We start from the raw sequence: 19,479 nt of genomic DNA on the forward strand, positions 1-19,479 counted from the left end.
TGGAGAAAAATCTTCACAACGTGGTGGCAGAAGGCTGCAGTGAGCTGAGATGGCACCACTGCACTCCAGCCTGGGGGACAAAGTGAGACCCTGTCTCAAAAAAAAAAAAAAAAAATAAATAACTAAAATAAATAGATACAAAAAATAAATAAAACAATTACAACGTTATGGGTCTGTTCCGCTTCGTTTTTCCTTAATACGTCGAACAATGTGCGAAAAGCAGCTCAACAAGGAAGAAGCATGGAGCCAGATATATAGATATATATGTAGCAACAGCACGATTCTCCACCAGTAGCACAGTTGAGGACGATTTACGGACGCGTGGCGACTCGGCTAGGGATTTTTCTTCAGGGTCAATCTTCTTTGCCTTGAGACTTCCCTATGTTTTTTTTTCTGCGCGAATTTTTTGTTTTTTCCATCCTACGAGGGGGTAAGGAGGGGTGAGCAGGAATATATGTGACCATGAAGCATTATTCCTCTGCACGCGGATGGTGCAAGTGACACGTGCAGACGATAGGCCCACTTCGCCCTCCCAGGAGCTTACATTCATAAGCCCATTTATGTAGTCACTATTTAAATTTTGCGCGCCCAAGTTGTGCAGGTTTAAACTGCGTCTAGCGTGCTTTTCCATGACGACCGCGTTGTCTTCCACAAATATTTCGATGCAATGATATATGTATTCGTAATAATTGAAGATGTTTTTTTTCTCTTCTCTGACTTCTTCCTCTATTTTGTTTTCCTTTGCGTTGTCATCTTCGATCAGTTCGTTCAGTCTGCGCGAGGGAGATGTGTGTATGTATGTGTATCTATGTATATGTTTGTATGTGTATCTATGTATATGTTTGTATGTGTATATATGTATTTGTGTGTGAAGGGGGGTAGAGAGGGCAATCAGGGACGGACGCAGGTAAAGGGGAGATGAATATTACGCAGTAGAGCGGAGTTCACGTGTTTTTTAAAATGGGTTGAATAATTATGGGGATGTGCAGTTTGAAACCCCTCTTTCGTTTTCCGCTCATGCGTGGCGTTCACCTTTTGGCGATTGAACGTATAGGTGGTTATGCAGTGTGGTGGCGCTTTCAGAGTGTGGACACATGGGGAGGCAGCTCACCCGTGTTGCAGTTCTACATGCACCTCTTACGCATCCCCCACCCGTGTTGTGCTTCCACGTGCACCTCTTACGCAAGACGTACGCCCCCTTTTGTCGACCCACCTGGAGGTATCCACCTGGTAATGGCGCACCAAGTGGTTAGTCAAAGTGTTTAGCAGCACCATGGCGAAGCACTTGATTTTACAAAGGTTCAAATTTATCCTAGAGAAATTTTCACTTTCGCGTTCATGGTTCATTTCATCTTCGTGGGGGAGCTCTTGGATGCGTTCATCGATGGAGTGGAAGTAGCTGTGGTTGTTGCACTTGGGGCTGTCCACCTCCGAGCTGATGTTAACAGTGGACGAAATGATATAGTACACCTTGTTGATGTCATGAATTAGTAGTGCCATTTCGTTATATGTCGTGAAGTTTAGGTAGGAGAGAAGGTAAGTCAGAATTTGAATATATAAAAAAAGGAAGTAGTTAATATAGGTAAATTCGTCTACATTCATCTGGTGGTGCACAAGGTAGTTGTATTTTTTCCTTATTTTTTCGATTACGTCTTTTTCGTCGCTGTTCTGTTCTGAGCTGGTTCCTACGTCGGAAATGTTTTCATCGATGATTTTTTCGCTCGATTTCGAATTGGAGCAACTGGATGCCTCTTCGTCCTTGTTCATCCTTTTGCTGTTTGCCTTGTCGCTAGACTTGGGCGGCTTGTTTTCCTCCAGTTGGAAGTGGTCCTCTTCGTTGGATGCTCCGCTTCCCGCGTTGTTAGCCCCCTTTACAGTCCTTCTCATGGCCCTCTTCGGGGAAGACGAATCCGAGCCACTGTCCCGTGGATCCTCGCTCTGGCTGATCTGGCCGCTCTTGGCGCTCGACCGACTTTGGGGCATGTACTTCCTGACGATGAGCGCGTATATATCTTTCACACGGGGGATGCGAACGGAGACGTTCACGTTGCAGCCATCTCTCCTCGAGCCGTCTCTACTGGTACCCTCTCCATGTGTTCCCCCCCAGGTGGAGGCGTTGTACTTGGAACCCACATCCCGTATGAAGCTTCGAACCTTATCATACAGCACTAGGTGGCAGGCGTTTTCGATTTCTTTAAGTACCGTTTTGACATATTTCATTTTTAAATTTTTATTGGTTAAACGGTCGTAAATATCTAGGAGGCACTGGAAGAAGGGTTGCTCCATTTTGTTAAAGAGGAGTGTGTCTGCGGTTAGGAAGTGGGCAGTGTCCCTCATTGGACGGTCTTTCTCCTGGTTAAAGCCCCCCCTGTCAAAATTACTAAACATGTAGTGATTTTCAATTAGGTAGAAGAGCATATGATGGAGGCACTCCGCCAAGCTGTTTACAAAATTGTAACTCTCTTTGTCCAAAATGCAGTTAATAATTTTTTCACTTCTACATTTTAACTTCATGTCTGGAGTGAAACAGAGGCAGAAAATACTTGGGCAGATTTTCATCCCTTGGATGAATCCCTCTTTGTACAGATTTCCCAAAATCTGAATTCCTAAATTTTTAATCAAGTAAAGTTCTTCTGTGGAGCAGTCTATGTATATAAACCGGTTAACCCTCAGCATGTCGATAATTTTTTGAGCAAATAGGGAGGCCACCAGGAGGACGTGTATGATATCGTTATTGTGTCGATCCTCTTCGTTCCCCAAGTTGGGGCTACCTGCGACTTGTTCATTACTTATCAGTAGTGTGTCATTTGGTTCGTACGAAATGGAGTTGGTATTTTCTTCTTGTTTGTTTATGCCTTTATTGGCTTCCTTTTCTCGTTTGGTGTGGCTCCTTTTGTGTGGGTCGTCTGTGTTTTCCTCCTCCAGGGTTGCCTCCCTTTTGACTCTGTCCTTTTGGTGGTTACCCTTTCCTGGTTCGTCATGACTACTTATATTGGTAGGGTCAAAATGGAATCTGTGTATGTCTTCACTTTGGTTTACACCCTCTTCTTCGGGTGTATCCGATAGGGTGTTTTCTTCCCCATTTGTAAGTTTTACCCGGTGGCAGTTACCCATTGCACTATTTCGGATAATAGTTTCCGTGGTTTTACTCTCCCCCTTTACGCAGTTGCTATGATTAGCGTTTCCTCTCCTGCTGGTGGTCATTTTCCCTTTTTTCGTAGTTCTATGTTGTTGCTCCTTGGGGGACACAAGCATACTGATTCTCCTACCCTGGGTTTCACTTTCGCATTTCCTCCTCTTGATACTTTGCGCGAGGAGCAAATTATCCTTGTTGTTAAGAAACTGCTCGTATGTCTTAATAAGCTGAAGCAGCGTGTATAGAAAATTCTTCTGCAAAATCGGATTGAACGAATTTATGCAAAAAAAAAAAACATTTCTCAATTTTAGGTCATTCATAAAATGGGAGTTGTAAAAGTTGGAGAGTATTTTACTTAAGCATAGGAGGAAAAAGCATTTGTATTTTATGTCATTCGAAATGTAGAACAGGTCTACAATTAGATTGACTACAATTAAAGACAGATCATAAAACTTATAGTTACATATATCGACAAACTTCTGTATCTTCTTAGTGTTAATTTTTTTCTGAACAATTTCTGTAATTATTTCATTTTTCAGTTTGAGAGTATTCCATTTGTTAATATAATCGACCTCCTTATTGAACATGAACTCAAAGTAGAGAATTCCTTGACTGTATATCTGCACACGTCTTGCGATGTCGGAGAGTTTGATATATTTTACACTATTCGTTTGGTTTTCGTCATCGGATTTGAGGGGATCTGGCTTCTCTTTCTTTCTGGTGTATTGGTTCGATCCTCCCCCTTTCGCCCCATTGCAGTGGTTCTTCTTGCTTCCACTTTTGAGCTCTTCCCTGTTTGTCTCTTCGGTGTCGCCCACCCAGACATGCGTGTGGCGGTCCACCCCTTCGGAATACACATCGTTCACAATAATCTTGTTGATGTTGATAAATTCCATCATCACCGAAATGAGCCACGCGTGTTTATCTAAATTTAGCACATCGGTGTGCGTCACGCAGAAAATGTCGAAGATATGTTTTTTGTACTGATCTAGGTGATTCACAAATTCTTCGTAGGGCACATCGATGAGATTGCAGGTGAAGAAGTGGTCGGGGTGGTTTTCTTCCTTTTGTAGGTTTCCCTCCTCTGGGCCGTTAATCTCTGCTGTCTTAGAATAGGCGCGGCAAAGTTTCCCGCGCACGCGCTGTTTCTCCTCCTCAGTCATAAACTGAAACTCGCGCACGAAGTCGTTGAGCTGCACGACGTAATTATTTATTAGGAAGCACAACTTGTATTTGTGTAGCTTTATAAGGCACTCTTGGATATACGTCTTGAAATAAACAAAGTTGGAAAAGATATACGTGTGTAGAGTGCAGAGCAGCTGGACGTACGACCTCGAAATGAAAATATTCTGATGGTAAAGCAAAGCGTTGTTGAAGTGCACCCTCTTAAACTGGAACTTTAAATTCAGGTCCAACTTACAGTGCGGAATAATCGATGATAACAGCTCGCACACATCCTTGGACACATCGTTGTTATAAATGTATGGATAAAAAAAATCCATATATCTGATAAATAGACTCGGCATAATTTCGATTATAATGTTAAATATGTTTATAATTTTTTTGGTCTCCTTTTCGAGGGAACTATTTCTTCTACTTCTAATGAAGAGACAAATTAAATTATGGATCCAGACTTCTAGCACATATTTCACCTTTTTTTTCGTCAAGATTTCTAGGTATTTGTATGAGTTGCTTAGGTATATGTTGTATATGCTGTTTTTAATTTTGAGCAGGTTGCTTTGTTGTTTGGTCTGCCCCAGGCCTGTTTCTCCGTCTTCGGGGGGGTCTTGTTCGTCGGACTCATCCATCGAAACGTCCGCATTTTTTTTGCTTATTAGATGGTTCGTGGTTTTTCCTTTTCCTGTCCAGCAGGCTCCTTGGGTGGGTAAATTGCCTCCACGTTTGTGTCCATTTTTGCACCCATTTTTGTAGCCACTTTTGTAGCCACTTTTTGGCGCGAGTTTGTAGCTACCCGAGGCACCGCTCCTATGGGCGGCGCTGTGGGGATTCCCCCCCGCTCGCATCCCCTCCTTGTCTTGTTCGCTCAGAAAGCACAGAACTGAGTCCAACCTCTCGTCATACATCCTTACGTTCTTCTCCATGTGGGAAAGCATCTTACTGACGATGTTTATGTTGTGCTTGTTTTTCATTACGTAAAGAAGATGAATAAAGAGAGTGTACATATTTTTTTCAATCCTTATTTGCACCGTGGAATCCTGTTCCATGCCCACTACTGATTGGCTTTCTTCCGATTCGTATCCTCTACCATGTTGCGCGTTTGGGTACTCCCCATGGGCCTGTCCATGCTGGTAGGGGTCTACCTCTACTTCTGGGGTACCTTCCCTTTTCTCCATCTTCCGCTTCGCTTGCGTGAATATGTTAATGAAGAAAATGTCGATGAATATTTCGAGGACGGCGCTCTTCATCGTTTCGTTGTCGAAGGTGGACACGTACCGTTCGATCAGGTCGTTCATGATAGAGAGGTTGTCGTGGATGCAGTCGCTTTGGCTGGTGTGGCGGCGGTCCTCTCCGTTTACGTGGTACTCATCTGCGTGGTGCTGCTCATCGGCCTGCTGCTGTTCGTGATTCTTATGATCCTTGTGCTCCTCCTCCTCGCCATGGTCCTGTTCGCTGGCTGCTTCTGCCCCTCCCTGAGAGTACCTCTTCGCGTAGACGTTAAAATACACGATATATTTTAAAATCTTCACGCTGACAATTCGAATGCTGATTTTTATGTCCTTTGAGCAACGCCTAATGGAGTCGACAATCTCGTTTGTGATGTATTGGTTCAGATCGATGGGTTGGTTACGGTTGTAATGATTGATTATTTCCTTCTTTTCGTTGAGTTCATTTTTCTCCTCGTTAGTAGCAGTCGGACTGTACTCCGTTTCGACAGCCTTAGTGTGGGTACTACTTAGCGGATGCTTCGTTATTCCGCCGATCAGTTGGCACCGATCGGACAGATTTTCTACCTCCAGAAAATTTTTGCAGAAGTTGTAATATATGTACAGTGTGTATTCTCTGACCTTTAGATAATTATCCGTCAAGCAGGACATCAAAATGTTTTGCGTGTGCTTGCACTTCAGGTACAGATAGTTATCACTTATAATATTGTTGATTATGGAAATGCTGTAGTACCTGAGATTCTTGTTTCCGTTTTCGTAGAGTATGTAGAAGAGCTGATTGAGGGCTACGAAGAAATAATCGTAAAAGGAGAAGTAGAGGTGAATCCTCCATACGATGTTGATATAAATGTCAAAGTTGTGTGCGCAGGTGCACTTGGTCAGGGCCTCGTCGTCCTTTCTGTCGGCATTTCTGTATTCGTGGCACAGCATCTGGGTGAATTTACTCACGCGGGTGGATTTGTTCCCATTCAGGGGAGCGGCACCTATCTGAGAAGAGGTACCCTTCATTGGAGGGAGTACCTTCTTCATCTTCTTCTCCTCCTTTTCGCCCGTGATCCACTTCGTCGTTCCCTCCTCTGGATCCCCATCGACGCACAAAAAATCATTATACAGGATGAGTATGTAAGAGTACACATGATTGCAGTTTTTGTCTATGCCTTCAATGACCTTGTCACATTTGAGGTGTACCATGAGGTAGTAGTAATATACGACGAAGGCTTTCAGTTTATTCACAAATTTTTCAAAACAGTAGAAACCCTTATTCTTTTCTTTCTTCTTCCTAAATTTGCTATTCAGAAAGGTGTCGTTCCCTTGCGCCTCTCTGATTATAATGCCTTTGATGATGTTTCTCACTTTGCAGTTATCACAGTTGTATTCTGCTACGTTGGAACAGTGCAGAAGTTTTTCGATCTGTTTCGTGGTGTCCTGGTCGAGGCTTTCCCATTGACTGTGCTTTTTATCGCCGTTCCACTGGCTGTTTTCTTTCTCGCTGTTTGTTTGGTTATCTCTTCCTGTTTTACAGAGGCTGTTGTACCTCCAGGTGGTATCCTCCTGGGGAATGTCCCTCTGCGTGCTCATCTTCTTCGCGTCTTTGTAAATGCATGTCTTGTGATAAAACGATTCACACTGTCGGCACCGGAGAAGTTGATCGTTTTTTTGCATCTCGTCGCAGCACCTGAGGAGTTTCATCATTTCTCCGGGGAGACGTTCGCCTCGATTGGTACTAAGTAGTTCCTTTTTTGCCGCTTCCTCGGCAACCTCCTCCTTTGGCCCTTTCTTCCCCTTTGTGTTTTTTTTTTTTTTTCCCGAAATTTCTCCCCCCGTGATGCAACTGTGGGTTGCGAGTCCCTCCTTGGCTTCCTTAAAACCGTCCAATCGAAAGAGCGGCTTTATAAACTTATTCTGGCACAGCTCCTGGTTCAAATTGTACAATAAATGGAAGCAAGCGTCATTCACATAGTTGTATACATTAAATGTATACTTCAAAATGTATCTTAATATAAAGAGACAAGTCTCTTTTACATTGCCTTCATGTCTCTTGTTAATGACATCAAAGAATATGTGAATAGAATTTTTCACAAACAGTGTACTTATGCTGAATAGGGGATTGTCGCAGCATTTTATTAGGTCCAGAATGAGGGACTGCAAAATGGTTTTCGCATTTTTGTTGTCCTGGTAGAGAGTTTTTTCGATAATCTCTATTAGTATATAATTGACTACACTGTTTAGCCTCTTGAAGTTCTTCCTCATCATGTACTGGTTCAGGGATTCCTCCGACGGGTCTTCTTCCCTTCCTGAGGTTGTGCTCATTATCTGGTTGATTTTCTTTTCTCCGTTGTTTTTCGCACCCTTGGTGTTGCCCTTTTTCTGCATTGTTAAAATGTGTTTTTTTTTTTTTTTTTTCTTACTACTAACATTTGTTTCTATTCTTTTGTCTTTCTTGTCCGATTCGTATTCATGTGTACTACTCGCATGATCATAATCGTGGGGGTAATCCTTTGTTGTTTTTCTTTTCCTTAACGAGTATTTTGTTTTTCCCTCTTTTGCATTCATTTGGTACTGCCTGGGGGGTTCGTTACCAGTGGTGCGTTTTTTTTTTGTTCCCTTTGTTTGACTGTCTTTTGGGGGGTCCCCACTGGAGGTGCTGCTACCTTCGTCCTCGCTTGTGAAGATGCTTAGGCTGCGCGATTGGTCAGACTGCCCAGCGTCCTCCCTTCCACGGGCATTGCGGGCGTTGCGAGTGTGCCCAGTATTGTGACGGCTTCCATCGTTTCGCCTGCTTCCATCGTTTCGCCTGCTTCCATCGTTTCGCCTGCTTCCATCGTTGCGTCTGCTTCCGTTGCGCACTTTCTTGGGGAGCTTTTCCGCATAGTACTCATCATCATCGTTGTCCGTCTCACTGTTGGAGTCGTCGTGGATCCTCCTCGCCGCTGATGTGCCCTTGCGTCCCCCTCCCGGATGGTGGCCCAGAAAATATTTCCTCTTCAAATCACCCTCATAGTGAGAAAACGAATCTGCAATTTTAATAAGCAGGAAGGTAGTCAGGTGTATGTATGTAGAGTTCACGTGGCTATTTCGGAAGTTCAATTTGTTGTACCTAAAGTTGACGTTGTTTATATTTGACAGAACGTCGTCCAGGACATATTTCTTCATTTTTTTTCGACTCTTATTTCTAAAAAGCCTTAACAACAAATTGCATGAGTTCAAAATAATGTTCTGCACATTGTAATTCGTTTGGAGGGTGAGGGTGCACAGATCAAGAAGGTTAACCAGGATAGTGTCATACTCCTCTATGTACATATAGAAATCGGAAATATAGAGGAGGCACTTTTCATAAACCCAGTTTAGCTGTACTAGGTAGGTCTCATGCACATGGTAGAACTGAATGACTCGATTTCTGATTTCGCAGTGACATAACTTGAGGACAACATTTTTAAAGTTGATCTTTAGGTTTATCAGGACCTGTTCGTTTAGTTGCTCTGTGTCTACATATTTTTTGAAGCACTCGAAATTGAGCAGAATCACATACAGCAAGATGTTGTAGTGTCCGTATATGAGGTCGCACATGACGGCTTCGTTTGGCTGCTTGGCGATTCGTGAGTTGTTCGCGCTGTGTTGTTTCCCGCCATTCTGTGCGCTACTATGTGGATCAGTATGTGGTGCATTTTTTGTGCCAGCCTTACTACGACCTTTACTACTACCCTTGCTTCTACTTCTGGGGGCACTTTCCTTCGCGCGTACTGTCTCATCCGCTTCACCAGCGTCTTTCGGGGGGTCACTTCCGCTTTGGGAAATCTCCTCCCGTTCGTCCTCCGTGCGGTAGTCTTCCTCCACGTTACTGTAGGTGCCAGTCCCTTGGGCATGTCTGCTTTCTCCTGTCCTTTCCCCTTCAACAGACGACTCCATGTCCCTTTTCCGACCCCTTCTGTAACAGATCTCCTTACTGAGAAATTCCTTCACATTTGCAAAAATCTTTTCAAACACGAGTTCGACTTTACTTCCTTCATCGTAAACCATGTGCTTATCATTTTTGAGGCATCCCTCTAGACAGGTCACTATTCGTTTCATCTTTTTATTTTTGTTTATGTCGCTTGAGTTGATACTTAGGAAGGAGTCCATGTGCTGTTCCAGTTGGGGCCACCTTCTGTTATTCTCTCTGGGCTGAATAGAAACGTCACAATCATGGTTCACCATCATTTGGTTGTTTTGCTCCAAGTCGTTTTTGATGCACCTGTTGGCTTCCTCGTTTGGGTCATCCGGTTGAGGCGATTCCCTCTCCGCGTCTACGTCCGCTTCTGCACCCGCCTCTACGTCTGCTTCTTCGTCTGCACCCATCTCTACGTCCGCTTCTTCACCCGCTTCTACGTCTGCTTCTTCATCTGCACCCATCTCTACGTCCGCTTCTGCACCTGATTCTGAACCCGATTCTACGTCTGCCTCTATGCCCCCTTCCAACTTCTGCCCACTTTCGACATGTGGCGCCTCTAACCATTTCGCTTCCATCTCCTTTATCTGCATGTCATCCATTTTGCCCACCTCATTGGGACTTTCTGCGGTCCTTTCCACCTGCGTGGGTTCCCTCCACTGGGTTATTTCTCCAGATTTTTTTTTTCGTACGCTGTTCTTGTCAGGCATATCTGAAATGGGTTTTCCTCCCTGTGATGGATTGCCATTTTCATCCCCTTCATCTTCGTCTGCTAATACGCTAAGTGGGTTACTCTTTTTATCGCCTTCACATTTGACATGATGGATTATACCATATGGGGGGTCCTCATAGGTGTGTTTTCCTTTTCCTTGTGCATCCTTGGTAGGTAGTGATTGCGGGAGATCTCGCAATGTTGCGTCATCGAGTGGGGGCTTCTTTAGGGGTTCCTTCTCAGTCGGCTGTACTTTTGGCGGGTTGTAACGGGACAGGTGCTCATATACCACCTCCACATCAATGGCGTTAGCATGAGCTCCTTCCGGGTAAGCTTCCCCCCTGTAAGCTTCTCCCATTCCGTTTGACACCCCGCGGGGGGGTTCACCAAAGATGTTGCTCCTACCAGGGGGTATTCCAGTTTTCTCGAACTTCTTCAACCTGGTAAACTGGTACTTATAAGCTAACTTCATTTTGTCCACTTCGTTTATTACCCTTTGATCGATGTGGTTGCAACTAGTAAGGAAGGCAGGTTCACTCTTCATTTCTTGGCATCTGTTGTGGCACCAGTGGATGTTGGAGAATCCTGTTTGCTGATTCCTATACGTGCCACTTAACCGGTTAGAGTTGTCCACAAAACCGTGGAAGTTGGAAGAGTGCCTGAGTGGAAGCACGTCCATGTCCAATCTTCTCTCAGAGGAGTAATTCTCACCATTGTACATATAACCATCAGGGGGACCCCTATAAAATCTGAAGTTCCCAAAATTGCAGCTCTGAGTAGTTTGTCTTCCCAATGATGATGACGAGGAATATCTCCCATGGGGACATGCATTTTTAGAGTAAATGATTCGTTCATTATTTCCGTGTTCATTTTTTTTTTTCTTTTTTTCACACAGGGGATGATTTTCATTTGTATATTTTCTTTTATTTTGAAAATTTTGCGATTTTAAGATTTTCAGTGCTAGTTCTTCCGGCGTTTTGCAGTTCTCCAGGTGGTTAATTTTTATGTTGTACGAATTGGATGCATTTAGAATATGTTTTGACGACGTACCTTCATCATTTCTTTTGTTTCCTTCCTTCACCCCGCTGTCGTTTGATCCGAACAAATCGTATTCCTCATCGATGTTCGCATGGACGTACTTGGAATTATTCAAGCCAACCGTAGTTGGGATAATACTTCTGAACATTCTGGATGAAGTTATTGTAGTTATGGGTTTTCTTTTTTGGGGGAAGGGGATTATAGCGACCGGTCCACACACATCCGTTTGCGGGTGCTACTTGGCCTTGTACATTTAGTTGCTGAAGTAACCACAGGAGAGAATTCCCAATTGGTTAGTCTAACGTGTAGAGAAGGGGATTATATTGCTTTTAAAATTATTATAAGAGGGTGATATGTTCTATGCAGATGTGCAGATCTGGGGCCGAGGGCGTAGGCACATACGTGATGCTCGCGATGTGTACGACTGCACATTTGTGTAAGCGAGAATGCAGCGTGTGGTACCCTTGCCGTAATTCCCCTTGACGTCCTCGCTACCGTTTTACACTTGGCTTCTAACTATGCATATTAAAAACGAAAAAAAAAAAAGAAAGACGCCTCCCCCGGATTTTCCCACTTTGGTGCATGACAATTCTCTGAGCCGTTACGGCGTCATCACTTGGGTGAAACTCTTCGTGTTCAGGTAAATCGACGTGGAAATTCAAGCAGGTAGGCGCCAGATCGAAGTGATCTAATCGTTTAAATCTCGAATTGTCACAAAGGGGGAAGATAACACAAGGCATACGCCCATGAACTGTGTTAAAATTTATAACAATTAGACGCTTTTTCTTTTTTTTTTTTAAATGCAAACAATTTTATGAGGTCACAAAAGAAGGGAGGAATCTTTTCGCGGAAAACAGTCACATAAAAAAAAAAGAAAAAGTTGAGACAAAAAAAAAGAAAAAAAAAAATAACGGATGCAATGTAGGAGGAGACGCATGAAAAGGGAAGATATAACCATACAGTTTAACACAAAAAAAAAAAATTCAGTTGGTCAAACTTAACAAAAAAATAACGACCAAGTGGCGTAAAAACATGCGAGGCATTCTGTCTGGAAATTTATTAGCCGGCTAGCGGCATGACGAAAATTTGCCAAAAATCAAACACTTTTAAGCATAAGATATTTTGTTGTAAGGTAACGAACGCTTTGAACAAGCATTATTTTTGCAGAGTGTTAAAGGGCTTCGCAATTTTTATGACTACAGGGTTGGTCCATATTTTGCTCACCGTTCGGCTGGCAAATAGTTATTCTTTTTGCAGTGTCGTCACTTTGCTGTGCTGCTACCTTGCTGTGCTAACATTGTGCGTTTTTTTTTTTTTTTTTTTGCACAAGGCTGACTGTGCATTAAATTGATAAGATGTAACAAGGGGCTGCAAAGTCTGGGTGAGAATTGAAGGAACGCGATCTCGTTATGCGAATTTGGCAAAGCATCAACCTACTCGTCCGGATGTATAACTAGTTTAAAAGTTAATATTTTGAAACACTTGCAGGGGGGAGAGACACATGGAGTAATCAGCGGATAACGCCATTGTGTGTGGGTGTGGCGCATCGTTCTTATGGTCACACGTTTATGTTACATGTTTGTATACATTTGTATTTTTTTTTTTTTTTTTTTCCCCTTTGTATTTACACGAATAAGTCCATTTACATGCATGTGACCCCTCCGCGCGGCGCAGATGTCATGAAACACACTTAGCGCTTTTCGCAAACATCTCAAACGGGAATGTTTTTAACTAATGAAATGAGAGGAAAAGGGCAACGGGAAGGAATATTTTTATAAGAGCTACTCGGAAGAAAAGTTGTGCACGATATTTTTGCCTTTCTGCTCGATTTTGCAGAGAAGCCATTAGAGAATGAGGCATTTTTTCCCCTACAATACTATGCCCTTAGCGAATGTGTGCATTTTTTTTTTTTTTTTTTCGCTTCTCTGCATACATGTTGGTTTTTTTTTTTTCCCAATTTTTACCGCAACGTTGAAATATTTTCAGATGCCTCGCTTTATTTGGGCACGGTCAAATGGTTGAACTATTATTTGACTGCTTTTGTAAAAATGTCAGGAATCCACAGAAAATGTTCTTTTTCAAATGGTAACAAATTTACGTTTTCCCGAAAAGACCTTAAAAGTTCAGTGTGTTTGGATGCGTCACGAATGATTAAGTGTTATGTTTACTGGATCGCCTCCCGACGACATGAGAAAAAAGGGAATGTGCAGCTTTTGAAAACGAGCAGCTTCCAGCATAGCGGATCACCGCGTCATTTTTGTTTCTCCCGAGTTAATTTATCACTTTGTAAAGCCTTTGGAGGGTTCGTATGGCCAACTGAAAAGTGCTACAACGCTCTTAACGGAAAGGGGGGGATAATCCCCAATGTGCTACTCGCCTACGTACCAGCAACGAGTTCCTTTTTAATTTTGCTCTCTGAAACGGATTAGTCTTTTCGTTTGTCATTATTTTGTGCACGCTGGAGTTTGTTTCGCCCGTTGGTTGTAGTGTTCGTATTTGCGTTGGCGTCCTTTTCTGTTTCTATTGCTTTCTTTATTTTTTTTTTCCACCCCTTGTTGTGAATTCGACTTGTTTACCAATCAGGCTACTCAACAAAAATGTGTACGAACGCGATGATATCTTCGTTCTTTATAAACGCTCGGGTCGACACCAGATAAGTCTCCTCAATCTAACGTTACTTAAAAAGTTAACACACCATAGATAAGCGCAAGGAGAGAAGTAACAGTAGGGTAATGTATGCTTTTTCGCCCGTCATTAGTATCCACTTTGAAACGCATCGTGGGCATCACACAATGGGGGCATCCCCAAGGGACTTATCATCTTATACATGCTCCCGCTCAGAGCATGCTGATAAATATACGTACCTATGCCGCATCGCCTAAACGGATCCAAATTTTAGCGTTACAAAAATGTACGTCATATAACGAATGGCAAAAAAAAAAAAAAAAATAAAAAATACAATACAATAAAAAGGTAAAAGAAAAACTTCTCTTATCAGATGAAGGAAACATCTCCCCACCCCACCCTACCTTCCCCTGGCAAAACACATTTAAGTAAAATGCGAATTCAGATTAGGGTTTTTTCGCATCCCTGTGAAAAAGGAAATCTTCATTTTTTTTGGTGTCATATGACCTCTCCCCCATTATTGTTAGTTAAATAATAGTATAAAAAAAAAAAAAGAATACAAAATGAAATTAGAGGAAGAAAAGGATGAAAAGAAAAAAGATCAAACGGAAAAAAAAATCATTTCGCAGAGGATGAAGAAATTGTGTTTTATCTTGAACAATCCTATTATCGACATAAGTACGTGAAAGAGCAACACGGCTAGATGTGCATATTTGAGCGGTGACATTGAGGGTGGGGCGATGTCCTCACGTCTGTGCTCATTACTTCCGCATAGCCAATTATGTGGCATCCCTCAGAAAAAGTGCACCTGAGTAGATACCTGTGCGTTTCATCTACATGGAATGAATCTGTAGCTTCTGTGCAGTTCTTCCTCTGCTTTCGTTCCTGTCTGCAGAGGAGAGTGCTATTCGAGGGAAGAAGGGGGGGGGGAGATTGTCCCCTACGTGCATTCCCAGCCGTGTGCGCCGATGTGTTCTCTCCTCAAATGGGCCAGCTTTTTTGAGATGTATCTGGAGCCATCACAAAGGGAGCTTCAGACATTGACTGGGCATACGGGAGTCCCCTCCGCCAACATGCCCTCTTTTTCCCCCTTATTTTGTCCCCCTTCTGTACAGATGAACTGAAGAACATCCTATGGGGGGGAATATCCGATGAGATGGGCTTCGACGTGAGGGAGAACTGCTGGAAGCTAGCCCTTGGATACCTTCCCCTAAATCGAGAAGATACAGATAAAGTATTAAAAAAAAAAAGAGATGAATACGAAAATTTGAAGAAAGAATATTACTACAATAAGAGTAAATTGTCAGAAGAAGAAATGAAGATTTTACGTCAAATTAAGGTGGACATACCACGGACAAAATCCTGTTACAACATTTTTAATCATAAAAAAATTCAGCAGCTGAGCGAACATGTGCTGTTTATATACTCGGTTCGACATCCAGCTTCCGGATACGTACAAGGAATTAACGATCTGGTGACCCCATTTTTAATCGTTTTTCTAAGACCGATAGTTTTAAAGAAGGAAATAAATTCTGATGATATAGACAGGATCACTGATGATGCGTTGAGGAACGTTGAATCGGATTTATATTTTTGTCTTTCCAAACTGCTGGAACAGATTCAAGATAATTATACTTTTGGACAGCCAGGCATTCAAAGAGCAATCATAAAAGTTAAAGAAATAGTAAAACGAATTGATAATTCTTTGTTCAATCATATTTACGAAAATAATATCGACTTCATTCAGTTCTCCTTCCGATGGGTGAACTGTCTTTTGTTAAGAGAATTTCCCATAAATATATCTGTGAGATTGTTGGACACGTACATAAGTGACATATGTGACATTTTCACTGACTTCCATCCGTACATTTGCGCCGTTTTTTTAGTTCACTGGTCTAAGTACTTAAAAGAGATGGACTTTCAGCAGATGCTCCTTTTCATGCAGCGCTTTCCCACCCAGAATTGGAAGATTCAGGACATCGAGTCCATTCTGTCCGAGGCCTTCGTTTTGAAAAACGCCTTCCAATCCTCCCCCAAGCATTTTTCCTAGTCCCGAGGGGAGGTCACCTGCGATGGGGTAAACTGTCAAGCGGTAAACTGCGAAGCAGTTGTGCTCATTAGCTGCGAATCCTCCCCCTGTCATATCACATTCCAGCCATGTGGGTGTCTGACCTTTCCGACGTGCGTTCGGGCGCGGGGGACACATGCTCGTGCCCGTCTATACACGCATACAACTCAAAATCTCTGGCGAACACATTTTTCAACCCGCGGAACGGGGAAGCAGAAACCATTAGCGTTTCATGCGCGTCTCCCATTTTAAATTAAACTGAATTAACATATTTTTTTTTTTTTTTTGACTGTACAAATTTTTAATAAAACATAAAAAAGACGCCTTCGTCAATTAGCATGGTAGGGATAGGTGCTACATGGGATAAAAACGAATCGTCCCCATTTTGAAAGGCGAAGAATGGGAAGACCTTTTGGTCCACCCTCTGGTCAACGCCTTGGTCAAGGCCCGCCACACATGCAAGCATAAAATGGATAATTTGGCACATGCATAGCAGGGTAATCTCATACGCTTCTTCGTCTGTGGTGTTTCCCCCTTTTATTCGTCCTTTAATAAAGTTAATTTGTTTCGCAAAAATGTGAGCACATAAAACTGCGGCAGCGCAAGGGAGGGAAACACGTTCAGATGCCCGCCTCTCTTGCGCTTCCGCCCTTTGAGCTGCGCCGCATATTCGAGATCGTGCGTGTTTGCATGCGTTACTTTTCCGTGCCCTCAAACAGCAACCGAGTTGTTTCATACACGTTTATGCACGCGCGTATACGCATGTGTATCTGTTGGTGTGAGCATGGGTTGCCGTGCGTATCTTCTGGCATGCATATATGCTGGCCCTTTTGTGTACGTTCACTTGCCACCCATTTCGCTACTCCCTCTGTGCATACTTGCGCGGAGACGCAACAAGAACGCGTTTCCCCGTTTGGGGGCTTCGCGCCGAGGGGCATTTTTTGCGATTTACCTTTTTGAGTTTTCCTCAATTTTATATTTTGCTTCCATAATTTTGTATAGTGTCAAAAAATTTACTTTTTTTGGCTGCGCATGCTTGGCCAGATATGTTGAGCGAGTCAAAGACTGGGCACGAAATTTGAGGCGTAGAGCGGAAAAAAAAAAAAGACGAAGAAGACACGGAATGCGCAAAAGAATAGACGCGAAAAGTACATGATGGCCTCTCTGTTAGACTTAAACAAAAGTACAACCACGGACGGAGAACCTTCTTAAACTGGTTCCCTCCTGCCAGCAACATTTCCGCATTTGTAACATTTAAAAGAAATAAAAAAAAAAAAAAAAAAAAAAAAAAAAAAAAACAAAAAAGGGAAGGTGGTTGGTGAAAGAAGCATCTCCATGTGGATTTTTCAGCAGTTATAACGAACATCTGTAGAAATAAAGGCGTTAGCGCTTATTCGTTGGGAGTATAATTACGAATATGTAGTTACATGCGGGGCATCTGTCCTCATCTGGACTTGCACACTTGCGCGCATATATTCATAGCTGCACGCACAAGGATAAGTACAAAGCGGAAATTCGTTTCTTTCTTATTCATCTTCCAGAAGAGCTACTATTTGACCGTCTCTTTCGGCTGTTACACCAACTTGTTTTTCCCCCTCAACCGCATCCCAATTGTCCAAATCCAAAAGAACAAAATGAGTTTTAAGGAAAAGATGTACAAAAGGAAGAACTGCGATGAAGTCGTGTATGAGTAAGTGGACAGGAGGAAAGGTTATGCACAAGTGTAGGAATCCATGTTCTTGCTTCCTTGCGCGATGTGTCACAGATTTCCCTCCACGTAACATGCCCCCACTTGGCTTCAAACCAAAGTGGCTATCGTTACCGGGAGTACAACGCATAGCTGTTTGTTTATTTTTCCTCCCAACCCCCCTCCGTCTGTTTAGGGCCTATGGAAAAATTGATCAAAATTTTAAGTCGAATGGAAATATATTAAAGGAGAAAAATGGTACGTCGGAAGATGCTCAGTTACGGCTGACATGGGGAGTAACCCTCATTGGGGAATGTCTATACGTGGAGTGCTCACCACACTGCTCGCCACACTGTTCGCCACACTGCTCATTCCTTCCCCCCTGTAGACGTCGACAAAAGTTTGACGAAGAACCTCCCCTTCTTTATGAACAAGGATACGAATAATAAGGTAAAAGATAAGAGGAGAACCCCACGCGATTAGAAGAATGTACATGTGTGGATGTAGAGCTGCATTCCCGTGGAGCCACCCCTTTCGATGTCTCCTCCTTTGAACCCCTTGCAGCAATGGGGTTGCCCCGTGAAGCGGAAACGTGCGCGCACACACGAGTGCCTATATATATGTGCTTTTGTATATGTCCGATGTATATATGTGCATATATATAGGCGAATCGACTGATGCACTTATCCCCCCACGCGCACTGCAGAAGAAGTACGACTACCGGATGAACGTCAACGAGCGAGACGAAGACGTCGAATTCGTGGCGAAGGCAATGAGAATTTATTTAAATGTGGATGAGGCGATCAGAGTCCGAATGGCACTCTTGTACACGACGGAGCAGTTCACACTATTTCGAAATTATTTGATAGCCATCAAGGAAATACTAAAGGGAGTTTTAACAATCAAAGTTACGAGGAAGGGAAAAATAAAAAAAAAAATATTAAAATTTAATCGTGGACATATATGCATCATGGCGAATTGGTCAAGGAAAATACTAGGGTATGATGAGATCACCCAAATTAATATTGGCAGTAGCTGCACCCCCGAATTGAGATTGTTTGAGAAAAAGTATCAAGACACTTCCAACAGGCCCAACTATGTTGTCCTGAGGACTCTCTACAGGGATTACAGTTTTTTGTTTATAACCGATGAAAAAATTTTAGTGAGAGTTAAGGGTGAATCTCCACTTATAAAATTAAAAATTCTGCTAAAAAATCCAAATGTTCTTCTGCAAAATCGTGATTTGCACTTAAATAATTCCCTTATGAGTGAACTGAAAGATAGCACCATTTCGACGACTCAGGAAAACTGTGAAGACATGAGGAGAGATCGACAGGAGGAGAACTACGAGGGGGCACCAGGTAGCATCAGCAATGATGTGATAGCTAAGGACAACATGCAGGACATGAATAATGTGAGCCAAGGATTTAAGTACTTTTTTTTGACTGTACTTCGGAGCATCAAATCGAGGCCTGTCGACATGTACAATGAGGAAATCAAAGCGATAATTAAAAAAAATAATATGATTTTCTTTGATAAGTACGATTTTAAAAATAGGAAAATTAATTCTTTTTTCCTTTTCTGTCAAATACAGTTTGACATTTGTGGGCCAGAAATCTGGTTCACCTCCAAATTTGACGAGATACTCTTCACGCACATGAATTAGGCATTTCCTTTTGTTCCAACGACGTTGTCGCGTTTTTTTTTTTTTTTTTATTTGTTTTCGTGTGGATAGGGGTATGAGTGTGCATAAAATGTTGGCATTTTTGTGTGACGCATTTCTAGCCGGGTACAGACGTGCAAAAAAAAAAAAAGATGATTAAAAAAAAAATACCCAGTGGCAAATAAAAAGGTGCCGCGTTTTTTGAGCAGCGCCCATGGGA

At 42.7% G+C, this 19,479-nt stretch overlaps 3 protein-coding genes across 3 annotated transcripts; 2 read left to right on the forward strand and 1 right to left on the reverse strand.

Annotated features, from left to right (window-relative positions):
* Positions 1-333: 333 nt before the first annotated feature.
* On the reverse strand, positions 334-11,364 carry C922_01973 (hypothetical protein; the record flags this gene model as incomplete). The annotated part of the gene is made up of 3 exons (XM_008817572.1): positions 334-420; positions 545-773; positions 1,214-11,364. 3 exons carry the CDS (start codon positions 11,362-11,364, stop codon positions 334-336), a joined length of 10,467 nt encoding a protein of 3,488 aa, XP_008815794.1.
* Positions 11,365-14,404: 3,040 nt separating this feature from the next.
* On the forward strand, positions 14,405-15,891 carry C922_01974 (hypothetical protein; the record flags this gene model as incomplete). Its single annotated transcript, XM_008817573.1, has 2 exons — positions 14,405-14,519; positions 14,957-15,891. The coding sequence occupies 2 exons, from the start codon at positions 14,405-14,407 to the stop codon at positions 15,889-15,891; spliced, it is 1,050 nt and encodes a 349-aa protein (XP_008815795.1).
* A 1,652-nt stretch (positions 15,892-17,543) lies between these two features.
* Positions 17,544-19,262, forward strand: C922_01975 (hypothetical protein; the record flags this gene model as incomplete). Its single annotated transcript, XM_008817574.1, has 4 exons — positions 17,544-17,599; positions 17,793-17,854; positions 17,985-18,046; positions 18,303-19,262. 4 exons carry the CDS (start codon positions 17,544-17,546, stop codon positions 19,260-19,262), a joined length of 1,140 nt encoding a protein of 379 aa, XP_008815796.1.
* Between the last annotated feature and the right edge of the window lie 217 nt (positions 19,263-19,479).

The sequence above is a fragment of the Plasmodium inui genome (genome assembly GCF_000524495.1).
Source record: "Plasmodium inui San Antonio 1 unplaced genomic scaffold supercont1.6, whole genome shotgun sequence".
NCBI lineage: Eukaryota > Apicomplexa > Aconoidasida > Haemosporida > Plasmodiidae > Plasmodium > Plasmodium inui.